The following is a 27,480-nucleotide window of genomic DNA, read 5'->3' as shown; positions in this document are numbered from 1 at the left end:
CCTAGACCTGCATGTATTACTGGAGATCCAAGTGAGGGAGGCTTTGTATGCCTTGTCCTGATGACGTTTTCATTCACCTTTTTTCAAGTGTGAATTATACCACATTGTGAGGCAATGTGTTCTAGTGAAAAGTAGGGATGCAGGCAAAGGAGATCTCAGCTCTAAATTCTGCTCTGTTTCTGATTCATTGTGCGGCATTGTACTAGTTCTTGGCCAAATTTTCAAGAACACTCAATAACTTTTGGTGTGGGTGACTTAAGACACCTAGGGTCTGATTTTCAGGGAGATTAAGCCCCATAGCTCTTATTTACTTCAAGAGGACCTACTTGGCTCTACTCGGACATCGAAAAAAATGTATAGTAATGGATATTTTTGAAAATGTTTAATCTAATTTTCAGAGGTACCGAGCGCCCACACAACTCCCAATGAAGTAAAAGGAGTTGGATCCATTTACACAAAGGCTGGATTAGGCTAGTGTCTTAGTAATAATAGCATTGTGAGGTGTCATTGACTGTGAACAGCACTATGACACTGTGTTGTATAATGCTCTCCAATGTCTCTTCTTCACTTTGATCTCCTTGCTTTTTCAGTACCAACTGCTTTTTTCTTTGAAGTAAATAGAGACAAAAACCCTCCTGGTAAAAGAGTCAGAACTTTTGCTTTTTTGCAAATATGATGAAAAGATAAAGCTTTCCTTTTTGTGCAGAACATTTCACAGGGCTCAAGTAAGAATGCACCACTTTGATTCCACATTTTAATAGCAGCAGGAATTGGTTGCAGAAACAGCTATGCAGAGCAGTAGGAAGGCCAAAGGTTATAAACAGGGATAAACGGTTATGTAGAACAATGGAACTGTGAAACTAGCTCTTTGTGTTATAAACACTTTGCTCATACTCTTCTGGGAAAGTAGACAGAACGAGAAAGATCCCACACTCTAATACACCTTAGGGCCCAGAGCAAAAATAGAAAAGCAGCCATGAGAAAGAGCCACTGCAAGAAAAATATTTCAGATACAAATTAAGAATCTGTTTTCAAAGACACCTGTCACCATGGCATCTAAGCATTGCATTGGTTCCCTCTTGTCAATACCAATATGAGTAGAAGTGGGCTAACAATTGATAATACTTTACTTGATCAGTTCAGCCTTATTGATTGTTTGCAAAATACCAATGTGTTTTTTGATTTTCCAAAATTTCTTTTTCAAAATCATTTATTGATTTTCTGTGATTGTAACAAAATGTTTATGAACAACTATTCTAAATTTAAGCTGAGTGGATTAGTTTTGATCAGACACAAACATTGCACAGTATTTTTCTCTTTCCTGATTGGATTGGAGTAACCTTAGAATCCTGTTTCTGGGGTGAATATTTGCAATTCAAAATTTATATTCTGAAAATATTTTCTCAAAATTCACCATCTCAGCAAACATTCCTGCCAGTTAACTTAATCATTAGAATATGGGACGATGTAAAAGACATGAGTCCCGCTGAAAGAGATTGGTTTAAATACAAATGCATATCCACATAAAATATGTTGCCGTTTCACCCTGCTGAAAGTATGAGAGTCTCACACAGGATGCACATTGTGTGGTGAGGAAAGGAGCTTTATTAGCTTCCTGATTCCCTTGTGCAGCCTGAATGACGGCCAGGCAGAATTCCAGTCTTGCACTCATCCCTTAACCCCAAGGAGATCACAACATCTCAAAGTGGTGTTTGAGAGGGTGTAGTCTGGCTGCTCAGGGAGTTGTAAACTGCATCCAACAATAATGCTCCTGCAGGTGTTATAGTTTCACACCTCCCATTACTGTGGGTTATGCCACCATGGCACAATCGAACCCATAAGAAGGGGCAAATCTTAGAAAGTGGTGACACAGAAAGTGATTGTAAGGGTCAATTTATGAATACAAGTTGCTGCCAGAAAGAGAGAACTTTGGGCTTAATAAGTTATTCACAATATCCACTTTACTCCACTATTAAAAATATAGTCATTGATGTACATAAACGAAAAAAAAAGGTTCTTAAAAACGGTAATGACATTATCACTGTCACTGTCATAAAACAAAAGCTTTCAAGCTTGAAGTTAATATAAGATGGCTTTAAAGATCATTCTAAATTATACATTTAGATGGAGATTTAAGACTAATTTGCTAAGTTTGTGGTACATTAACATTCATGGGAATTTTAACAGACATTTGAGATAATGGGCCAAATGCTCTTCTTGTGTAAATCAGAAGTAATTCCACTGAAGTCAATGGAGTTACTCTGTTGTAAAATTGGTGCAAATGGGATCAGACTCAGGCCCAGCGAAGTTAAACTAGCAATTCATTTTATAGATATAATCTAGATGTACTATTGTTTTATATGTATTAACTGTTATTCAGATCTCAGACTCAAAGGTCCACAGTATTAAATGGAAGTTAGACAAAAGGTATTTCTCTAACTACATGTATTTCACCAGCTAATAACTTATAAAAATTATACACTATTTCTAAAAAAACTAATTGTTCAGCTGGCTCTGATCTATGACAGCATTCCTTCATGAAACAAAAGACACCATCTGAAACTGCTTTTGGCAAGAATACAGTCTGCAAATTCTGCTTTTGGACTTGTACACTCAACTGGCATGAGCTGAGAGAACAGACTTTGGCCCTATGATATTGCTTTCTTTCCATAAAAATATTAGGAGTACTTGTGACACCTTAGAGACTAACAAATTTATTTAAGCATAAGCTTTCATGGGCTACAGCCCGCTTCATCGGATGCATAGAATGGAACATATAGTAAGATATATATATATATATATATATATATACACAACACATACATACATACATACAGAGAACATGAAAAGGTAGAAGTAGCCATACCAACTGTAAGAGGCTAATTGATTAAGATGAGCTATTATCAGCAGGAGAAAAAAACTTTTGTAGTGATAATCAAGATGGCCCATTTAGACAGTTGACAAGAAGGTGTGAGGATACTTAACGTGGGGGAAATAGATTCAATATGTGTAATGACCCAGCCATCCTGGGCCATTATGGATGTAGAAGCCCTCTACACCAACATTCCACACAAAGATCAACTACAAGCTATCAGGAACAGTATCCCCGATAATGACATGGGAAACCTGGTGGCTGACTTCTGTGACTTTGTCCTCACCCACAACTATTTCACATTTGGGGACAATATATACCTTCAAGTCAGCGGCACTGCTATGGATACATGCATGGCCCCACAGTATGCCAACATTTTTATGGCTGACTTAGAACAACGCTTCTTTAGCTCTCGTCCCCTAATGCCCCTACTCTACTTGTGCTACACTGATGACATCTTCATCATCTGGACCCATGGAAAAGAAGCCCTTGAGGAATTCCACCGTGATTTCAACAATTTCCATCCCACCATCAACCTCAGCCGAGACCAATCCACACAAGGGATCCATTTCCTGGACACTACTGTGCTAATAAGCGATGGTCACATAAACACCACCCTATACCAGAAACCTACTGACCACTATACTTATACATGCCTCCAGCTTCTATCCAGGACACACCACACGATCCAATGTCGACAGCCAAGCTCTAAGATACAACCGCATTTGCTCCAATCCCTCAGACAGAGACAAACACCTACAAGATCTCTATCAAGCATTCTTAAAACTACAATACCCTCCTGCTGAAGTGAAAAAACAGACTGACAGAGCCAGAAGAGTACCTAGAAGTTACCTACTACAGGACGGGCCCAACAAAGAAAATAACAGAATGCCACTAGCCATCACCTTCAGCCCCCAACTAAAACCTCTCCAGCGCATCAAAGATCTATAACCTATCCTGAAGGACGAACCAGCACTCTCACAGATCTTGGGAGACCAGCCAGTCCTTGCTTACAGACAGCCCCCCAACCTGAAGCAAATACTCTCCAGCAACCACACACTACACAGCAAAAACACTAACCCAAGATCCTATCCTTGCAACAAAGCCTGATGCCAACTCTGTCCACATATCTATCCAAGTGACACCATCATAGGACCTAATCACATTAGCCACGCCATCAGGGGCTCATTCACCTGCACATCTACCAATGTGATATATGCCATCATGTGCCGGCAATGCCCCTCTGCCATGTACATTGGCCAAACTGGACAGTCTCTACACAAAAGAAAAAGTGGACACAAATCTGACATCAGGAATCATAACATTCAAAAACTGGTAGGAGAACACTTCAACCTCTCTGGTCACTCAGTAACAGACTTAAAGGTGGCAATTTTGCAAGAGAAAAGCTTCAAAAACAGACTCCAAGGAGAAACTGCTGAGCTTGAATTAATATGCAAACTAGATACCATTAACTTGGGTTTTAATAGAGACTGGGAGTGGCTGGGTCATTACACATATTGAATCTGTTTCCCCATGTTAAGTATCCTCACACCTTCTTGTCAGCTGTCTAAATGGGCCATCTTGATTATCACTACAAAAGTTTTTTTCTCCTGCTGATAATAGCTCATCATAATTAATTAGCCTCTTACAGTTGGTATAGCTACTTCCACCTTTTCATGTTCTCTGTATGTATGTATATATATCTTCTTACTATATGTTCCATTCTATGCATCCGATGAAGTGAGCTGTGGCCCACGAAAGCTTATGCTCAAATAAATTGGTTAGTCTCTAAGGTGCCACAAGTATTCCTGTTCTTTTTGTGGATACAGACTAACACGGCTGCTACTCTGAAACCTGTCATTAAAATATTGTTGCTCAGGGAGATCTAAGCACTCACAGGAATAGAACCTGATCCTCCAAACCCTTACTCATATGGGGCCAGATCCAGTCTATTGATGTCAATGGGAGCTTTTTCACTGATTTGTAATGGGCTTTGGATCAGGTCCCTGATTAGGTCTTCACATCATTGAAGACCTTCTTTTGTGAATGAGAGTTAGCAGGACTGAACCTGTAAAGATTTAAAAAAAAAAAAAAAGGTATCAGATTGACTGGCCTTGCGAATCAAGTTCACTATTTATCTATAAGGAAGGTATGACCAAGAAAGCCACAGAATGTGATGTGGAATCCATCCCTTTCCCATTCCCTGTTTCAGAAAAATGCTTCGGAATCTATTTTATTTTTGAAAAAAAAAAAGTTTCTAGCCCCAATGGTGGTAAAGATAACCTTGAAATCATGCACTAATTGTAAATGGATATAGTGATGTGTTCCTGAGTCTGCAGACAGCTTGAAATAATAGCTCTATGGAGTATGAACTCCTCTCAGTCATCAAAATATGGTATTAACTCTGAAACCCAAAGATGACATTTAAATGTCCATAATATTTACTATTTCACTGCTAATCATTTTAACAGAAACATGTAGCTAATATACGTATATATAATATACTTAAATATAAATTACTTAGATTATAAGATCTTTGGGGAAGGGACTGTCTTTTTACTCTCTGTTTGTACAGCACCTAGCACAATGGGGTCCTGGCCCATAACTGGGGCTTCAAGGTACTTCTGCAATACAAAGAACAAATAAATAATAATAATAATAGTAATAATAACAATAATATGCCCCAAATCCCACATTGCCTCTGTTTCCTCTCCAGGTTCACAAATCTCCAAATCTCTGCTACACAGCAGCCAAACCACAGCTTCCACTGATATTTTCTATGATGGAATTACATGTCATCAGTTGAAAACTCTATGGGACTTGAGATGTGATAATGGGAGACACCATAAAATAAACGGAATAGCAAAAAAGAAAATGGCCACTGTCCTGACATTTATTTTCCTAGTGGCTTAACTAAAAATAAACCTTCAGTATTTAAATTTAAATGATTTCATTGCAGAACTTCCAGTGCACTGCATTGGAGTGCCACAGAATCCACACACTTTGTCATTGAATTTATATCTAGCTTACTGCAGAATTCATGGGACCTTGGTCATGGCATAGTCAGTTGTAACCATTTTACAAAAGTGTGTTGCTCACAGCACAAGTTGCAAAGAAATAATAAAACAAAATGCATTCATGAACAAACAGCTGGATGAAAAAGCTACAATGATGATGATGATGATGATGATGAATCAACACTCTTTATTGAATCTCAATAATTTACAAAGCATGTTTATGCAACACATTGGTTTGACACGTTGAAAATAAATGAATAAAATTAATGTGAAAATCAGTACTGGAGCAAAGTGCAAAGTACGCAGAGTCAGTGTACACAAAAAGATTAATGACGGCCAATGTTCAAATAAAACAACAAACCTTGTCCCAGAGAGTGGGCAAAAAATGAGCCCATGTGGTGAAGCCACACTGGCATGTCTGTAGAAGAAGTAAAATCATTCAGCAGATTTGGAAAAAGTGTAAAAAGTATGTGTTTTAGGACTAGAGAGTAGTGTGCAAATGTCTGTGTAAGTTCCACTGAACAAGATACTAAAAATACTTTTAAAGAATATGATAAGATGTTTAAAGGACTGGAATATATATTAAGGCTATAAAACAACACACTGATATAGATATAATTGTACCACAAAAATATATGCACCATATAAAGTCTCATTAGTAATGAGATATGAAATAAAAAAGGTGAACTTGACCAGATGACAAAATTAGATGTTATTGTACAAATATAGAAACCAACTGAATTAATAGTATGGTCTCCATTTTAAAATCAAACAGGTTAAGGATTTATGGTTTAAGTAAAAGAAAAGGAGTACTTGTGGCACCTAAGAGACTAACCAATTTATTTGAGCATAAGCAATAAATTGGTTAGTCTCCAAGGTGCCACAAGTACTCCTTTTCTTTTTGCGAATACAGACTAACACGGCTGTTACTCTGAAACCTGGTTTAAGTAAGGCAACCAAACATTAACGCTAACCCACAAGAACAGCTGAAGACATATGGCTAAATCCTCAGCAGGTGTGTATCAGTGACAGTCCCTTGAAGTCAATGGAGCAATGCTAACTTACACCGCCTGTGGATTTGAATGAGCGTGTCTAGACTTTAAAATGCAAGAGTAGTTTTAGGGGTGCAACCTAAGGGTTTTGGCAGGTCTGACACAAAACAGAAAGTACAAAACTCTGCAACTCCTTTTTTGGTAAATACATGCTTAAGTAACTTCCCTTTGGGATTGCCTCAGCACTTTGCATCATGCCCCAGATCTTTGAGGATCTGAATGGGATGGAAGCAATTGTTTATGATCTGCTGATCTAAGGCAAAAATGATCAACAAAACAATGAGAGATTGCACTGTGCCAAAGAAAAGACCCTTGAATTGAACATGAACAAATTATGTAGGGCACATACTCAGCGACAAACCCAAAGAAGGTGGAAGCAATTGTACAAATGGAAAGATTCCAAGACAAGGAGGCCTTAGAGAGATTCATGGGCATGTTAACATATATAAGCAAATTCATCACTAATTCGTCACAATTGCTCCCCTCAGAATGCTGCTTGGGGACAGTTCAGAATAGCACTGGGATGACTGATAGGAGGAAAGCTTTTGGAGATTGAAATAAATTATTACAGAAGCATCAGTGCTGAAATATTTTGAGATTAATAAAGAGCCTAAGAACTAAAAGGAAAATTTTCAGAAGTACCTAAATGGTTTAAGAGCCTAAGGGCTTGTCGACACGGTGCATGAGTCCGCAACAGAGGGGTGTAAATTCTAGTGTGTATTGTGCACTAACTAGCCAATGTGGCACCTGGTGGCACACAGTGAAAGTTCCCTAGTGCACATTAATGTAATTCCCTTTCACACATTAACTTGCCCTAGGGAACTTTTAGTGCATGCCAGCAGGGTCCACACAGACCAATTAATGCACAATACGCTAGTGTGCACTAGAATTTACACCCCTCTGGTGCAGACCAATGAACCATGTAGACAAGCCCTAAGTCCCATTTTCAAAAGTGACTTATGCACTTAGGAGCCTAACTACCACTGAAGGTCAATGAGACTTATGTCTACACTACGAAATAAGGTCGAATTTATAGAAGTCGGTTTTGTAGAAAGCGTTTTTATACAGTCGATTGTGTGTGTCCCCACACAAATGCTCTAAGTGCCTGTAGTCGGCGGAGTGTGTCCACAGTACCGAGGCAACTGTCGACTTCCAGAGCGTTGCACTGTGGGTAGCTATCCCACAGTTCCTGCAGTCTCTGCCACCCATTTGAATTCTGGGTAGAAATCCCAGTGCCTGATGGGGCTAAAACATTGTCGCGGGTGGTTCTGGGTACATATCGTCAGGCCCCCCTTCCCTCCCTCCTTCTGTGAAAGCAAGGGAAGAGAATCGTTTTGCGCCTTTTTTCTTGAGTTACTTGTGCAGACGCCATACCACGGCAAGCATGGAGCCCGCTCAGCTCACTGTCACCGTATGTCTCCTGGGTGCTGGCAGATGCGGTACTGCATTGCTACACAGCAGCAGTTTATTGCCTTTTGGCAGCAGACAGTGCAGTATGACTGGTAGCCGTCGTTGACGTAGTCCAGGGTGCTCTTTTAACTGACCTCGATGAGGTCCGGGGCGCCTGAGCAAACATGGGAGTGACTCAGCCAGGTCATTTCCCTTTTAAGTTTCGTCTCATGGCGATTGAGTCCTACCAGCAGTGCACTGTCTTGTAATCAGCAGCCAGCAGAAGATGATGGCCAGCAGTCACACTGCACCGTCTTCTGCTGAGCACCCAGGAGATGATGATGGCTAGTGGTCGTACTGCACAGTCTGCTGCCAGCAAGATGTATAAAGATAGATGAAGTGGCTCAAAAAAAGAAATAGACCAGATTTGTTTTGTATTAATTTTCTCCTCCCTCCCTCCATGAAATCAACAGCCTGCTAAACCCAGTTTTGAGTTCTATCCTTGAGGTTTTGAGTTCTATCCTTATGGGGGCCATTCAGTTTCTCGCAAAGCCACCCCCTTTGTTGATTTTAATTCCCTATAAGCCAACCCTGTAAGCCATGTCGTCAGTTGCCCCTCCCTCCAACAGGGCAACGGCAGACAATCATTCCGCGCCTTTTTTCTGTGCAGACGCCATACCATGGCAAGCGTGGAGCCCGCTCAGCTCACTTTGGCAATTAGGAGCACATTAAACACCACACGCATTATCCAGCAATATATGCAGCACCAGAACCTGGCAAAGCGAAAACAGGTGAGTAGGCGACGTCAGCACGGCAAGAGTGATGAGGACATGGACACAGACTTCTCTCAAAGCACGGGCCCTGGCAATGTGGGCATCATGGTGCTAATGGGGCAGGTTTATGCGGTGGAACGCCGATTCTGGGCTCGGGAAAAAAGCACAGACTGGTGCGACCGCATAGTGTTGCAGGTCTGGGATGATTCCCAGTGGCTGCGAAACTTTCGCATGCGTAAGGGCACTTTCATGGAACTTTGTGACTTGCTTTCCCCTGCCCTGAGGCGCATGAATACCAAGATGAGAGAGGCCCTCACAGTTGAGAAGCAAGTGGCGACAGCCCTGTGGAAGCTTGCAATGCCGGACAGCTACCGGTCAGTCGGGAATCAATTTGGAGTGGGCAAATCTACTGTGGGGGCTGCTGTGATGGAAGTAGCCAACGCAATCAAAGATCTGCTAATATCAAGCGTAACGACCCTGGGAAATGTGCAGGTCATAGTGGATGGCTTTGCTGCAATGGGATTCCCTAACTGTGGTGGGGCCATAGACGAAACCCATATCCCTATCTTGGCACCGGAGCACCAAGCCGGCGAGTACATAGACTGCAAGGGGTACTTTTCAATAGTGCTGCAAGCTCTGGTGGCTCACAAGGGACGTTTCACCAACATCAGTGTGGGATGGCTGGGAAAGGTACATGACACTTGCATCTTCAGGAACTCCGGTCTGTTTCAAAAGCTGCAGGAAGGGACTTTATTCCCAGACCAGAAAATAACCGTTGGGGATGTTGAAATGCCTATATGTATCCTTGGGGACCCAGCCTACCCCTTAGTGCCATGGCTCATGAAGCCGTACACAGGCAGCCTGGACAGTAGTCAGGAGCTGTTCAACTACAGGCTGAGCAAGTGCAGAATGGTGGTAGAATGTGCATTTGGACGTTTAAAGGCGCGCTGGCGCAGTTCACTGACTCGCTTAGACCTCAGCGAAACCAATATTCCCACTGTTATTACTGCTTGCTGTGTGCTCCACAATATCTGTGAGAGTAAGGGGGAGACGTTTATGGCGAGGTGGGAGGTTGAGGCAAATCGCCTGGCTGCTGGTTACGCCCAGCCAGACACCAGGGCGGTTAGAAGAGCACAGGAGGGCGCAATGCGCATCAGAGAAGCTTTGAAAACCAGTTTCATGACTGGCCAGGCTACGGTGTGAAAGTTCTGTTTGTTTCTCCTTGATGAAACCCCCCGCTCCTTGGTTCACTCTACTTCCCTGTAAGCTAAGCACCCTCCCCTCTTCCCTTTGATCACCGCTTGCAGAGGCAATAAAGTCATTGTTGCTTCACATTCATGCATTCTTTATTAATTCACCACACAAATAGGGGAATAACTACCAAGGTAGCCCAGGAGGGGTGGTGGAGGAGAGAAGCACCTGGAGGGGTGGTGGAGGAGGGAAGGACAAGGCCACACAGCATTTTAAAAGTTTAAAACTTTAAAACTTATTGAATGCCAGCCTTCTGTTGCTTGGGCAATCCTCTGGGGTGGAGTGGCTGGGTGGCCGGAGGCCCCCCCACTGCATTCTTGGGCGTCTGGGTGAGGAGGCTATGGAACTTGCGGAGGAGGGCTGTTGGTTACACAGGGGCTGTAGCAGCCGTCTGTGCTCCTGCTGCCTTTCCTGCAGCTCAACCATATGCTGGAGCATATTAGTTTGATCCTCCAGCAGCCTCAGCATTGAATCCTGCCTCCTCTCATCACGCTGCCGCCAGCTTTCAGCTTCAGCCCTCTCTTCAGCCCGCCACTTACTCTCTTCAGCTCGCCACCTCTCCTCCCGGTCATTTTGTGCTTTCCTGCACTCTGACACTGTCTGCCTCCACACATTCGTCTGTGCTCTGTCAGTGTGGGAGGACAGCATGAGCTCAGAGAACATTTCATCGCGAGTGCATTTTTTTCGCCTTCTAATCTTCGATAGCCTCTGGGAAGGAGAAGATCCTGTGATCCTTGAAACACATGCAGCTGGTGGAGAAAAAAAAGGGACAGTGGTATTTAAAAAGACACATTTTATAGAACAATGGGTACACTCTTTCACGGTAAACCTTGCTGTTAACATTACATACATAGCACATGTGCTTTCGTTCCAAGGTTGCATTTTGCCTCCCCCCAACGTGTGGCTAGCCCCTCCCGCCTCCCCGTGGCTAACAGCGGGGAACATTTCTATTCAGCCAGAGGCAAACAGCCCAGCAGGAATGGGCACCTCTGAATGTCCCCTTAAGAAAAAGAAAAGGAGTACTTGTGGCACCTTAGAGACTAACCAATTTATTTGAGCATAAGCTTTCGTGAGCTCAGCTCACTTCATTGGGTGCATCCGATGAAGTGAGCTGTAGCTCACGAAAGCTTATGCTCAAATAAATTGGTTAGTCTCTAAGGTGCCACAAGTACTCCTTTTCTTTTTGAGAATACAGACTAACACGGCTGTTACTCTGAAACCCTTAAGAAAAGCACCCTATTTCAACCAGGTGACCATGAATGATATCACTCTCCTGAGGATAACACAGAGAGATAAAGAATGGATGTTGTTTGAACACCAGCAAACATACACTGCAAGGCTTTGTTCTACAATGATTCCTGAGTACGTGCTACTGGCCTGGAGTGGTAAAGTGTCCTACCATGGTGGATGGAATAAGGCTGCCCTCCCCAGAAACCTTTTCCAAAGGCTTTGGGAGTACATCCAGGAGAGCTGCGAATGCCAGGGCAAATTAATCATTAAACATACTTGCTTTTAAACCATGTATAGTATTTTAAAAGGTACACTCACCAGAGGTCCCTTCTCCGCCTGGCGGGTCTGGGAGGCAGCCTTGGGTGGGTTCGGGGGGTACTGACTCCAGGTCCAGGGTGAGAACCAGTTCCTGGCTGTTGGAAAAACCGGTTTCTCCGCTTGCTTGCTGTGAGCTACCTTCAACCTCATCATCATCATCTTCCTTGTCCCCAAAACCTGCTTCCATGTTGCCTCCATCTCCATTGAAGGAGTCAAACAACACGGCTGCGGTAGTGGTGGCTGAACCCCCTCAAATGGCATGCAGCTCATCATAGAAGCGGCATGTTTGGGGCTCTGACCCGGAGTGGCCGTTCGCCTCTCTGGTTTTCTGGTAGGCTTGCCACAGCTCCTTAAGTTTCACACGGTACTGCTTCGGGTCCCTGTTATAGCCTCTGCCCTTCATGCCCTGGGAGATTTTGACAAAGGTTTTGGCATTTCGAAAACTGGAACGGAGTTCTGATAGCATGGATTCCACTCCCCATACAGCGATCAGATCCCGTACCTCCCGTTCGGTCCATCCTGGAGCTCTTTTGCAATTCTGGGACTCCATCATGGTCACCTCTGCTGATGAGCTCTGCATGGTCACCTGCAGCTTGCCACGCTGGCCAAACAGGAAATTGAATTTCAAAAGTTCGTGGGCCTTTTCCTGTCTACTTGGCCAGTGCATCTGAGTTGAGAGTGCTGTCCAGAGTGGTCACAATGGAGCACTCTGGGACAGCTCACGGAGGCCAATACCATCTAATTGTGTCCACAGTACCCCCAAATTCGACCCAGCAAGGCTGATTTCAGCACTAATCCCTTTGTCGGGGGTGGAGTAAGGAAATCGATTTTAAGAGCCCTTTAAGTCGAAACAAAGGGCTTCGTCATGTGGACGGGTGCAGGGTTAAATCGATTTAACGCTACTAAATTCGACCTCAACTCCTAGTGTAGACCAGGGCTTAGATTCCGAAATGCCTACATTACTTTTGAAAATGGGACATAGGTTCTTAAGTCAGCCAGGGACTTTTCAAAATATTGCCCTAAATCAATGCAAGCCCACAGGGATTGAGGCTGTGCTTCTGCCAGATGATGTCTAAATGACATATGCTTCTAAAGCACTGATTAAAATACAACAGAACTATGTCCAGCGAGAAAAAGAAATGCTGGCAATAGGTTTTGGTTGTGAATGATTTCATGAATATTGTTATCGGCAAAAATTAGTCAATGTAGAAACAGACCATAAACTGTTGGGATATTACAGGGGACCATTGTGCAAAGCACAGTCCAGACTTCAGAAAATTATAGAGAAATTGCAAAGCTACTTCATGCTGACAGATCCTGTGCCTATGAGGAGTACCTTGCAGCATTAGAAATGCAAGTGGAATGCAAATGCCTGGTAAAGAGCTTCTCATAGAAGGCATGCTCTTAAAGCTGCTTTTAAACAGTGAAAACAAGGAAGAGGGGTTTTATGCAAATATGACTCAAGTACCCATTTCTGATACAAAATTAGACAAATTCAAGCAAGAAACATGAAATGATCCAACCTTTCAAGAGCTTGAGCAAGTTATTCTAGACGATGGCTAACAGGAAAAGCCCAGGCACCTCCAAGTAAAAAAAAACATATTGTGACTATAGAGATGAAATTGCTGCATATGATGGGATTCTGTACAAAGGACATTGTCATAGCACCACACAACATGAGGTTGGAAATGCTAGGTATAACCTACAGTGCCCATTTGAGTATTGAGAAGTGCAGGAACAGAGCCCAAGATGTTCTGTTCTGGCCAGGCATGCATGCTGCCATCAAAGATAAGGTATCCAAGCGGAAATCTGCAATAAATACAGGAAACAGAATGCAAAAAACCCACTGAAACCACATGAGATTCCTGATTGCACTTGGCCCAAGGTTGGCACAGATGTGTTTGAATGAAATGGAAATGATTACCTCTTACTGGTGGAATATTACTCAGTTGTTTTTTAAATTAACCTTTTACACGACATATTGAGCAGCAATGTAATAATACAATGTAAACTGTAATTTTTTCACCATATGATTCCAGATGAGTAAACAACACATAATGGCCAACAATCTATAAATGCCTCATTTTGGTAATTTTCTTTGAACATCAGTTCAAGTAGATCACATCAAGTCCTTACAATCAAATTTATGAACATAAAAGTCAAGTTCAAACATCAAAGAACTTCATTAAAAAAAAAGCTCTGGCAGATTCATGGGGTCCATAGTCAGCATTGTTAAAGTATTGCAATACACCCCACATTTATTTACTAGGCTCACCACTTCAGATACTCAGTAGGCAGAAGGACAACAACTTCAGTGCCAACTTCTAGCAAGCTTATTGAGTCAAAAACAATTAAACCTCAAGAGATACGAAGAATCTAAGAAAGTAGAGAAGAAGAAATGCTATAACAAGAATGCCAAACAGTTAGCCACGCAGGTGAGAGAAAATGTTAGAATCCTTACAGAAAAGTGTCTGGCAACCTGCCAGTGTAAACTTTATCTCATCTGCAGCAAGGTCCTCCCTACAGGAGGAACAGAAGAACACTAAAAAAAATGAATGAAAACTTTGGTGATCTATTTCTTGTGGGTATCCAAAATGCTAGTGATGGTGCTTCTGTGCTGACAGAAGTAACATATGATTCAGTCAGTGACAATGAAAAATACCAGGAATGGCAAATACAAGTTCTAGGTGGTGGATCCACCTCAGTCTCCAGACCTGCCATTGCAGAAGGAACTGTTCTGAGAACAAGAAGTGGCCATGTAATCAGAAAGCTCTCAAAGTTTAGAGATTTTGAGAATGAGAGAAAGAATAATCTACTTATCTGGCGGTGGTTCAAAGTCATCAACCTCACGCCCTCCTAGAGTTCTCCATCGGCGCATTTTACTAATTGATGATACTAGTTTATAGCTCTTTGGAATACTGGCTGTCTCTAGGGCCACAATGAAAGAGAAGTCCCTGAGCTCTCTTAAACAACTGGGACAGGCCCTTGCATGAGCTAACCAAGCTGGGGAGGTTCGTCTGTTCCCCTTCAATCCCAGCAAAACCCCATCACAATCTGGCCCTAAATATATTGCTTAAAGAAACATATTTCTAATGTTTGCACCTTTGTTTTATTGATTAATTGGGACCATGAACTATTTTTGACGTCTTCGAACTTCACCATCAAGGGCCTAAGACCCAGTGCCTAGGATCCAGGTTTTAACTATTGTCGAATTACGTGTTCTGTGCCAAATCCTGCTGCCTTTACTCAATCCTTACTCATTCAGCTCCCACTAAAGCAAGCTGGTCTGGGTAACTGAAGTCAATGGGAGTTTTGAGTGAGGATTTGGCTGAAGATTTCCAAATGTCCTCTGGTTAGTATGAATAATTAAAAACAATAACAAGCACCATATTTACCACTGGCTTGCCAGCTGCCCCATTTTGGCTGGGAGTGTCCTGAGTATTTGCAGTCCTGGCCATAGCCCCTGGATATCTTTTTCCCTAAGCTGTTAAAAACATATACATAATTTTTGCCTGCTGCCAATAGGGGCCACTGTGGGAATCAACCAGAGGCCTGTGTCAATCAGCTCCTTTTACATTCCCTTGCTCCCTTTCTCAGCAACTATGGTCTCTGCTGGAGGCTAGAAATCAGCACATGGGCTAAGAGAACAACTGGGGAAGCTGAATATTCACCAGCCAAGGGGCAGTTTCTAACCCCGCACTCTAAGGCTGCAGTAATTGGCTGGGGTGGGTGAGATACAGAGAGGTGCAGAATGGCCCATTTCTCCCTCCTGTTCAGGAGTTAAGGGGAGACACTCACAAGGGAGACACAGATGGGAAGGGAGAAAAAGGGATAAGGGGAATGGGATTCCCAGGGAGATGGAAAGACCTAGTTGGAGGAGTGTAGAGGTTGGGTATCCAACAATGTGGAAGTTAGGGCAAAAAGTCACATAAGAATGAGGGAAAGGAAACCACAAGATCCTCCACCTTCAGAGTGGAGAAAACAGTAGTAGCCCTGAGCCCACCTTCCTACCATGGAGAGAGACAAGGAAAGTAGAAGCCCTGAGGCTTCAGCACAGAGAGGATGATGAGAATGCCTTCCTCCCCTAAAGATGCCAGAGGGGCAGGACACTAGATATCCCCCCCAAGAAGACAATTCCACATAGTGAAAATCTGCTTAGGGACAGGCGTGTTTAGGGATTGGAGGACTATTGGAAGTTCAGATAAGCATCCAATTTTCTGGGGACATATTTGATCCCCAAACATCTTAGAGATCAGGCTAATTTAATATAATCATATGAAACTAACATTTCCTCTAACAGAAGAAGGCACACATGAGTTTTTGACAGAGAAATGACCTTAGAGAAACAATGTTAAATTTGGTAATATGTCTTATTATAGGTGACTTATTTAGCATGGCCAACCTACACAGAGCCATATAAAAGGTGTGGTTATTTTTTAAATGACAAATCCACCTGAAAGTACTATCTGAAACAGGTATGTTATTTCCTTGAACTCACTGCTGCACAGATGCCCTGGCTGACTGGGCACAGAAAGAAAGAGGACTGGTTTGGCTTGGACTGGTTTATTAACCATTCAAATGATTGCTTTTTTAAATCAACTAATCAATTTTGAAGTAAAGTTTTTCTTTTAAGTTACTTCTAAAACTTTGGGGAATGTTGTTTCACTTTTTAAGAATGTTTACAATTCTACAAGACTGCAGTTTTTAAGTCACTGTAAGTGGTAGGAAACAAACTATGTTAAGGTTAAAAATTGTATTTAACAACTGAACTTTTTACCTTTCACCTTAAACTTTATATCTGTAACTGTTTGTGGCTGCTAATTGCTCTCCCATCATAGGGAGGTTTAATATTCAATCCAGCATCTCTTTGTCTTTTAAGAAAGAAGTTGTGTTTCACCAACACTATAGCCTGTAACCTAATACTGGAAAGTCTTGGATTCAGGCCAGATGTTAATTTCTTCAGAGACACTTAAAAGCACTGAAGTCTTCTCTGCTGGTGCCAGTAACTGGGAACTAAGAGCCAAAGAAATTCCATTAGTAGTGAAGATTATTGATCAAACCCTGTAACTGCCTTCACCTGTATCTGATCTATGCATGTGTGGCTCACATTTATGTACTGTGACAAAGTTCCTCCTCTACCTTGGTGGGTCTTGCGCTCATTGGCGGATTTGCTCGTCTTGGAGCTTCACGGCAGCCCTCAGCTTGGTCATTTTTCTGAATTCACAGTCCAGGTCAACTCCTCCTGTGTCTGACCAGGAGTTGGGAGGTTTGGGGGGAACCCGGGCCTGCCCTCTACTCCAGGTTCCAGCCCAGGGCCCCGTGGAATGCAGCTGTCTAGAGCGCCTCCTGGAACAGCTGTGCGACAGCTACAACTCCCTGGGCTACTTCCCCATGGCCTCCTCCCAACATCTTCTTTATTCTCACTACAGGACCTTCCTCCTGGTGTCTGATAATGCTTGTACTCCTCAGTCCTCCAACAGTATACATTCTCACTCTCAGCTCGTAGTACCTCTTGCTCCCACCTCCTCACACGCACACCACAAGCTGAAGTGAGCTCCTTTTTAAACCCAGGTGCCCTGATTAGCCTGCCTTAATTGATTCTAGCAGCTTCTTGATTGGCTGTTCTAATCAGCCTGTCTGTCTTAATTGTTTCCAGAAGGTTTCTGATTGTTCTGGAACCTTCCCTGTTACCTTACCCAGGGAAAAGGGACCTACTTAACCTAGGGCTAATATATCTGCCTTCGATTACTCTCCTGTAGCCATCTGGCCCGACCCTGTCACAGTACGCAGTGTTGTTGTAGCCCTGTCGGTCCAGGATATTAGAGAGACAAGGTGGGTGAGGTAATATCCTTTATTGGACCAAGTTCTATTCCTGAGAGAGACATGTTTATGCTCAGACTTTATGTGGATGGAGAGTCATATAAACTGCATGGCATCCATCAGCATGAAATTCTCCAGTCTGCCACTGCAAACTGAAATGGGTGGATGTCAAGAAAGAGTTTGGCCAACTCTATTATTCTCCATGGAGTGAAAATATGGCTTCATGCCTCAGAAAGCTGCCATAACACAGTTGTTCCGGACCCTGTCTATCAATCTGTTCTATGGTATTTATAGGACCCCAATTACTTTAGACTATAGCACTGAGAGACAAAATGCATTAAGATCAACATAATAATTAATCAAAATAGACTGTGCTCTAGCCATCAACAGATTTGGATGCTTATACTGTTTTGTCCATTTTAAGATCTTAAAATTCCTTGAAGTCTCCAATAACCACCTCTTTTGATGTTACTTATGTCTTAAAAACAATTGTCTTATATATTTATATATAACTCAGCACTACTTTGAATATTTCAGTTATTTAATTATCAGTGACCTGTCTATAAGCCAGTTGGGCATATACATAAGTAAATAGGATACTAGGAGAGGGGCTGAAACCAGGAAGGAACAGGTGGACAAGCTCAGGGAGTCCACTCCTAGGCAGATGAGAGACGAAAAAGTTGTGTTCGTTCTTCATTTATTCCCCATGCAGGAGAGGGAAAGAGGAGGAGCAAGACTACAGGAGAGGAGTGAGTTCAGCATATACAAATATGTCAACCAGTTCTGCAAAAACTGCAATACAAGTTAGGTAACCAATGATTTGTCTCCCTTTTGAACATACATACTGGATCTATACTACCCAACTCTCTTGTTCTCCTCCAAACTCTTATACTGAGAGCTAGTGCAGATTTCAGCACAGAAGTGTGCCAGGTTATAGAAATGCTTGTAGAATTTCACCCTTTATGAATAGTTTGGTCTGTTTAGGGGATGTGGGAAAAGAAAAACTGAAACACAGGTGGAGAACAGCAAATAAACATGCTTAACTGTTCGTGACACACAGTTTGTGTGACAAAAAGTGTGGGTAGTGTCTATGGTGGTGAACTTGGAAGATTGCCTTCCAGAGCAAATATACAGCCAATAATGCTCATTAAATATCTCATAGCACCTTTTGCACAGGTGTGCGAGGTATGGAGTCCTGACAGAATTCCAGTTTGAAAATTACTTTACACATATTTGTGTGAGTGAAAAAGAGAAACAGAGAATACATAATTGTAGAATGCCACATAAAGGTTTTATCTGCATGAGTTTAAGATTTGTCACATTACCCATGAATGGCAAAGCCATGAGTGAGTTATGCAGGTCATCCCAAACGGTACAATCCAGCAATAAAATCTTTATATCACACTACAGTATCATATATTCTCTATCATGTGTTAGAGAAAAATAATTTACAAATGATTTAGAGATTTAAAACATTTTATTGGACTTTATTTCTGCATTTAGTAGACTTAGTAACTTTGTTAAGATCTGTTCATTTTTTCAGGCTTAGAGGGAGAGAAATTCTGAAAATTTGATAGCTAAACTAAGTATGATATAAAACATTATTTTAATCTCTCTCTCTTTATATCTACATATATAGCTACAGAGAGAAAAACTTTCAAAAATATCTAAAACAGATCTTTTTATACATAAAAATGTCCTATAGTTAAATTCTGCTATTCTGGGCTTTTCCAGGGCAGGAAGCAAGTGCTAAAAGCGACCTGGGAATCTCTCCTTTCCAATGGGATAGTATGCAAGCTATTAGTCCTACAGGGACAAGAGATACCAACCCTTTGACCCATCATTGGCACACAACTGAATATTACCTATTCTGGGGCTCAGGCAGGTGTAATTTTTTTGAGGGAAATTCTACAGTTGGGGAAAGAAGGAAACATTTCTCTGGCAGTTTGACTTTTTAAAAATGGTAGCTGTTTGATGCTGTTCAGGTGTAAGGAATGTTAGAACTAGCCCAAAGAAGATGCATTAGTGGTAATAGGGTAGATCAAAAGTGAATGATAAATTAATTGGTTAAATGAATATCACCTTTACATATGTGAATTACAGGTGGGGCATGTGCAACTGCCTTTTATTAAGGTTGTCCAACATCACATTATCAGACTCTTACACCTTTGCCACAATTTAAGCCATTGGGCTGAAATTTTCTATGCTAGGTGTCTGCCTAGGCTGTTTATGTTGTTATGTATGAATATTTATGTTGTTATGTATGAATATATGTTATGTATGAATGTTTCAGCCAAGGCAGTTTAGTTGTTTCCAGGTATGATGCTAAGGAAAAATAAGTTGTTTTGTCCATGCTAAAAAAAGTTCTGATGACTTTCCTTTGAAAAGTTCTAGCGCACCCATGTTTAGGAGCAGAGACTTGATGTTTGGCAAGGGAGTGACCTTTGTGTCAGGAATGTGCCTTGTGCATCCCTATGAACACCTGTCCAAATCTGGCCTTTCAAAATTGCAGTTCACACATGCTCAGTAGGGACTTCATAGATCTTAGCAACTAAATTCCCTGATGGTTCCATCTATACTGGACATGCTGTAGCTCAGGGCTGAGTAGAATTTTCCCTCCAGTTGCACCTCTGTGCTGCTGCAGGACATCCCAGGTTCAGGCACCTAAACTGTCTCTGTATGTTGCATCTTTTCTAAAGCAGCAGCAAGAACCTATAGTAAACACACTGTCCCTGCTCCCCCAACAGTCATCCTGTCTGTGCTTGCCTTATGCAGGCATGATGCCTCCAACCACTATGGCTGCAGATAGCCTCCTGCACACCCACCATGTGGTTCTGAGTCCAAGAATCACTCTGCCCTCACTTTACTCTATTTCTCACTCTCTGCTTTCACTTGACTTTTTCCATGCATGCTCCCTCCCTGCCCCCACACATCCCACAGTCTTTAAGTGGAATGGGATCCCAATAACATTTGAGTTGAACATTCAAACCTGTAAATTTGGAGTGGATTTTAAATTAGGCAAAGTGATTTTCTTACCCCACATGAGAACTCACTGGCTATGTTAGACAAATCTAGGGAGCAATCTGCCTTAGCAGCTGACTTTCTGAAACATTTCCTAGGCTTTAGGGTCTGTTCTCCCAACAATGCATGTATGAATCTCAAGAAAATGCTAGTCATGGCAGCAAAGGTAGCCCCCCGCTCAATAATGTTTGGAATACTCCTCAGCATGGTCAGGAATCATCACCAAGTATTTGTTCATGCTGTCCCTTCCCATTCTTGCCGCCTTACTTTTAAATATCTGTCCCTCTGTACAACGTGTTTGGGGTCTGTTGAGGAATACCACATAACTATCCAATCCTGCAGCCTTTCCATGTGCACAGTTTTAGCCAAAGCTCTGGCTGCAGGAGAAGAGTCAGTTTGGACCTGTAGTATTGCTTGACCAGAACAGAACATGCACATTTTTGAAGGAGGTTACAGAATTCTTGGTAGGACTTCTCACTATAACCACAAAGACTATTTGTATAACCTAGATTATTAATTTTTTAAAAATCAGAACAGAGTAACTAATCATATATAAATATATTTAATTGTTGCCAATATTAAAAGATCCTATTTCAGCATAGACAAAACTACAGGATTTTCTTTATATTTTAATTGAATAATTCAACATAATACTTTAAAAAAACTAATGTCTATTGCTTACAATTTTCACTCTGAAGTATTGAAATTGTTACTTTGTAGAGAGAAAAAAATGCAGAGGAATAGCAAAGAAAACTCTAGAAAAAGGTAGGTAAATGAGGCAATGCATTAGGCTGATAATAGTGATACAAACCTGGGGAGAACAATACATGAATTAGGGATAGGAGAACTGGTTCAGATTCCATAAAAAAAAAGCCTACCTCCTCCTTACACCCTAAGCATGGACCTTTAATTATTTTATTTATTTATTTATTATTTATTTTGGAAATAAACCTTCCTTGGAGGTTCTGAAATAGTCAGATAATTGCTTTGCCAATTTTGGAATCAGACTAGTCTATTGGAATCTGTTCTCTTGATAGTTCCAGCTCAGACTGATAACTTCAAGAGACTTAGATAGTTTAGATAAATTTGAGAAGGGATTCCAAAATTTGGATGCTTGTCCTGACTGGGACGGCAAAATTTCTGAAGTTGCCCATCCTTAATGTGTACTCTATGCACAAAAGAAATAACAAAGAAATAGACTTATTTATAGGCCCAATCACTGCATGGATCTCCTATTGATTTCAGTGGAAATTCCAAGCATGGTCAGTTCCTGTACATTAGCTAGTACTTTTCCAAATAGCATATCTAGCGTCTGTCATAATTATATGCACTTGCTGAGCAAATAAATGTGTAAACAGAATGATTTTGTTTATATCTTACTTGAGTTCTTGTGAGCTTGTGGCCAGCATACTTCGAATGCTTTTGTCAGCCAAGGGGCAGCCAGACAGACTGTAAGACATGGCAGGATATCCAAGTAAGTCAACCTCCTTAAAAGCTAAACTCTCCCAAACAATCACAACATAAAAAGTAAAAATTAAAAATTGTAATGCAGAAAAGCGATGGGGCAAGTGCTGTAATATTGAATTTTGTAATATAGTTAACCCTCTGAATATATTTAGATATACATTTTACTTCCAATACTACATAATGTAAATGAACTTTTTTTGTTTTTACAATGTAGTAAAATGTAACAAAAATATTTGTGATCCCTGGGTTAACTACTCAAAAAGCTTAAGAAAACTTTGGAAATTTTAGTAATCTATTTAAAAATAAAAGACGTTTATACAACACACAAATTAGCATGCTTTTAATATCAACATATATTACTCAAAGGGTTAACACATAGTTCAACATCTTTACTTTGACAGCATTGTTGAGGTAAGCTGAAAACAATAAATTGAAAAGACAGAATCCACCATGAAAAAAATGAAGTCACACCTTCTATGTGAGGCGTAATTACCAGTCACATGACCACTCCCATCACACCCTGGTGTTGGACATCTGCCACCAAACAAAAACAAAAACAGCCAAAATAGTAAGTATGTTTAAAAAAAAAAACTTTTAAAAGTTTCATTGTTTCCAGTTTAGCTGCAATGACTGCAAGGGGATTTAAGCATCCTATCAAAAAGCTGCAAAATGAACAGCATTAAATGAAAATGGCATCTCAGTACAATATAGCATAATTAAAAACAAGCAAATACGTGTTAGCTTATTACTTTACTTAACTGGCAGTTGGAAACATTTATATGCTGCAAATGTTGCATGCTCATACTGCAAGGCGTATATGTACTTGTTTGTTTAAAAAAGACAAAGAGGAAAGGTTAAAAGGAGAAAAAATAATTTCACCTCACATTATGCTTACGTTATTAAATCCTTTTTGCTCTCTTTGCATTGAGGGAATTTGGGTTTAGGGCTTGGGATTGTAACTTCACCAGGATACCTTCGTTCTTCAAGTGCCTCTTGGAAAGGATCCAAGTCTTCTGGCTGCAGGCAAACATATGGGTATTAGTCCCACTTAGGTGAGGCTGCAATATACACAAAAAACAATGCTGCGTACAGTTATAAGACATATCGCCTCCATTACTCCCACTCAATCAGAAAAATGTTGACATTATTTTACCTTTTTGCTCACCTGCTAGACCTTTATATAGTACCTTTACATTTCAATACACACTTTAGAACAAGTGAAAAAGAATTATACCATTTAATTTGAGGAGAAAGAGGCAAAAGTCAGATATTCTCTTTTGTTTGGTGTCTATTCCCAACTGTATCAGCAGCTGCCTCTGACAGTTTCTATTCTCTTTCACAAGAATCAATACTTTTTCCAAAGTCACGAGTTTTTACAAACCACAGCCACAGAAAAACAAAGCCTAAATATAGTATCTTATCCATCAAGACACTAACTTCAATAACATTTTAAAATGGTTAAGCATTCTCCCAAAAAATGAATCAGGAATGATGTTAGCAGCCAACTGCTAAACACACATATAGTGTCACAATCTGGGCAAACCTCAATGGATCTGCCTCGCAAAATATAATTTTGTAATTAAATTTACTGATGGATTTAGCTTTTTTATATTTGAAACTTAAGCATTAATTTCAGAAGTGAAGAAAATGTGGCAGAAAGCACTGATGCAGAAACTCCTGCAGATGGTGCTGTGAGCAACAGAATTAAGGAACAATTCCTCCTGTTTCAGTCAAGTTCTATATTGTATTTAATATCTCCCATTTCTTAGATAATGAGAGAAATCCTGGCCCCAGCCAAGTCAATGGCAACGCCCCCATTGATTTCAGCGGAGCTAGGATTGCATCCAATGTATACAAAGCAAATATCACTTTATTGCATGTTTCTAAGTTTATTTTTTAAATCATGCCATCCTATATTTTGATTAAAATAAATTGGAGAGAGATATTGCTACACAGAGTTGATAAGAATTCTAATCTTATAACATAGATCTAGCAGGAGAAAAAATATTGCTATACAAAGTCTGGGATTGTAAAATCATGTCTAGATTACAATGGGTTCAAAATGGCAAACGGGCTAGTGAGCAAGAGTTGAAACCTGACAAGCACAAACAGTAGCCTCCCCGCAACTCCCCACCAAAAAAAGCAGCTGTCTGACAACTGTCAGGACCACCCTTTCAGAGTGGTGACTGAAAACACTTGCTACATGTTACAAGCTTTGAAACTTAAAATAAATTCACTATGGAGCAAGTTTTCTTTATTTACGTCTTTCTGTTTACAGGTTTTTAGAGTGTATCACACCTCATATTCCTTCATAATACTCTTGAAATAAAATATTTTATTACTATGGTATAAAGGCCCTATTGTGTATCCCTTGTACACCCAAAGCTTTGTGCTCCTACTTTCCTGAATGCACAAGAAATGTATTTTCCTGAATATAGGAGCAGGCCTTTTGACAACAAAATCCTGGTTAGCTAAATTAATGGAAAACTTATACTGTATTCTGTTTGTGCTTCTTGAGCAGAGCTGTGTGTATAAACACACTTTTAAATATTCAGTCCTTCACTTTTGAATCTTAATCTGAGAAGAGTATCTTGTTCGGAAAGCTGGTAAAAACTTGATACCAACACTGAAAAAAGTTATGTCAACTTCCTCAGATGGAATAAGGTAGATTTGGAAAATTAGAACATCTTCACAGAAGAAAATATTTGTTAACAAGACAGTGGTGTTAGAAAACATGATTCACATTCACGGTTCAAGTGTTGTCGGATTGAAGTTAGTCACCGATCACACGTGTGCCAACATGATATATTTTGAAAGATTAACCACCAGAAAGTCCTCTTGTCAGGAAACCATCTATTTTTTTTTATTACCTACACATGGTGTTTCCTCTTCCCTTTCAGATTTTAGAAATCTAATGAATTAAAACAGTCAGATTGCAATCAGAACCCTTAGATGAAAAAGACATACATTAATCTCTTTGGAATCATCTTCATCTATCCTTCTGGGCTTCATTTTAGTGTAGTCCACTGGCAAGTCCCAGCAGTCACCCTCATTCAGCTGGTAACACCGGTTATTCATCACAGCTTGTCGTTGTGGTGACATTGGCTCCAGTGGTGTCAAAATGGTACAGCAACCATCCCGCTGTCTCTGTTTGTTCATGCTTAGATCCAAGGTTCCATTTTCATCGACTTCCATATCAGGATTCTGTCAAAAGAAGAACAAATATTGTTAATTCAGCTTTGGACTATCAAAATGTCACCTCTCTGTGGTTTTCAATCTGATTGCTTAGTAGAATGATAAAAGGCTTTATCATGCCTATATAGATTGTAAGCACTAAGCCCCCTCCCACACATAGCATGATTCTGTTACACAACATTAATGCTGTTAAAGTAGATTCACTCATGTCTTCATAAAAGGCTAATCTAATATTTGGAAGAAAAGGGGAGACTTCTCACTAACCACAACCATCCTCCCAAAACTCAGGTGTAAAATTTGACAGTGAAATGAGAAATCCCCAAAGGTATTTTCTTGTTGCTGTGTTTATGTCCCTGATTTACTCTTTGACAGGTTAGTCTAACAGAGTTAACATCTATATGATTCTGCCTACTTCCAGTCCTTTCAACACCTGCTTATATGATTAGAGTAATAAAAACTAGGTAGCAAGTTGCATTAAAAAAAAGCACAATACTTTGCTCTTCTAACACTAATAGGTAAAGAATTAGAAAAAAAGAGCTTTGGTTACTAAAGCCAGTCAGTTTACACTGTGTTTGCTACCTTCATATTATGAGAAAATGCGTCCAAATCTCACAGTTCCTCCACCACAGATGTTAAGGTTTAATATATCTTAACTTTCCAAAGACTATCTATATAATCAGCTGGCTTGGGTAACAAAGCTGGTACTGACATTCCCTGCAGCGACAGAGGAACTGTGCAGTATAGGGTGAGTAGGTTTGGGATTTTTGTTTTTGGCTTGAAAATAGATCAAGAATTATTCACTTCAAATCATCTTCCTCCTCTTCTTCTTCTTTCTTTCCCCCAGGGAGTGGGAGGGCATTTAGACGGGGGAGGGGAGGAAGCAAAATACTCAACCAAACCTTAATTTTTCAAGAGTAAAACACTTCACCAGAAATTAGATTTCAAAACTGCTGTGAATTCTACCGTCTACTCAGATGTCTAGGAGCTCTCTTTCCTCTTGAGGTAATAACAGAACAGCAGCAAGACACTTAATGAAAATCCCTTGCTTTGGTTATTGCCTTGACAGATTATACAGTATTATTCTACACAAACACTTTTTGCCACAGTTTATTCCTGATTATTGCCCTGATATTAATTTAGGCTTGATAATGTATTTATCTTCCCAGATTTGTTATTACATTTTTTTTTGCCACATAATATTTTTAAGGTTATTGCTCAAACTTTTTCAATTCCTATTGGTACTGAGCACAATCACATTTATTTGCATGCCACAAAGAGATTTCCCTCATCTATAGGATTAAATCAATTAATATAAAAGGAAGCATTCGAAAACAAAATTACTAACCTTACTGAATTCATATAAATTAAGATCATTACTAATAACTACTGGTAAGATTTTTAGCTCATTATGTATGATCAAGAAGCTTTACATAACAGGAAAAAAAACCCTTTGTTTATCTGGAGAAGAGCAGAACATGTCTGCCAGCTCAAAAGCTCTTCTATAAGCACAATAAAACTGTTCCCCCTGCACTGCATCTGTCTATTTAGCCATCTAGTGGCCTCCTATAGGTAGCACTTTATTGGTTGCTGGTGTATTTTAAATAGTCATTTGTCCTCAGATGTCAGAGTTAAGATTTATTCTGGTTATAACAAAATAAAACGGTTCTTATAAAAGTTTTACAATTTGGATGAATTTTAATAATGCTACTGTTTTTCTTAATACAGAAAGGTTAATATAAAAATCTTTTTACTTTATTTGTTTTAGTGTTGCCATTTAATAATATATTGAGAATTTACTAACACTTTATAGAGCACTGGTGATACTGCATTATTACTGTTATGCAACTTAAAAGTTATCTGCACTGGAGGATTTTTTGTTTGTTTCAAACGTATTATGAATCGATTTGAGAGCAATTATATTCTGGATCGGTAAGACAACATTGTGTACAATACCACAAATTTCCTTTGTACTAGATCGTAAGACCTTAGGGCCCATGTATGATTTATACATGAAGTTACATTATTAAACCATCCTCTTTCTTACAATTATAAATCAGATAGTGTTAGTAAAAATT

At 40.4% G+C, this 27,480-nt stretch overlaps 1 protein-coding gene across 24 annotated transcripts in view; it reads right to left on the bottom strand.

Annotated features, from left to right (window-relative positions):
- MYT1L (myelin transcription factor 1 like) overlaps positions 1–27,480 on the bottom strand; it is a 380,619-nt gene that overhangs the window by 59,583 nt on the left and 293,556 nt on the right. For 19 of the 24 annotated variants that reach the window (XM_073336127.2, XM_073336123.2, XM_073336134.2 and 16 more), the window contains 4 exons: positions 25,178–25,414; positions 23,106–23,227; positions 22,682–22,744; positions 22,124–22,192 (listed from right to left, as the gene is read on the bottom strand). In XM_073336127.2, coding sequence (XP_073192228.1) covers positions 22,124–22,192; positions 22,682–22,744; positions 23,106–23,227; positions 25,178–25,414 — 491 coding nt within the window. Of the gene's footprint in view, positions 1–10,460; positions 11,104–11,902; positions 13,712–22,123; positions 22,193–22,681; positions 22,745–23,105; positions 23,228–25,177; positions 25,415–27,480 lie in introns of those variants that run through there. The other 5 variants (XM_073336121.2, XM_073336122.2, XR_012157936.1 and 2 more) reach the window with 4 other exon arrangements.

The sequence above is a fragment of the Lepidochelys kempii genome, chromosome 3 (genome assembly GCF_965140285.1).
Source record: "Lepidochelys kempii isolate rLepKem1 chromosome 3, rLepKem1.hap1, whole genome shotgun sequence".
NCBI lineage: Eukaryota > Metazoa > Chordata > Testudines > Cheloniidae > Lepidochelys > Lepidochelys kempii.
The sequence above is the reverse complement of the archived record's forward strand: the minus strand, read 5'-3'. Positions and strand labels throughout refer to the sequence as shown.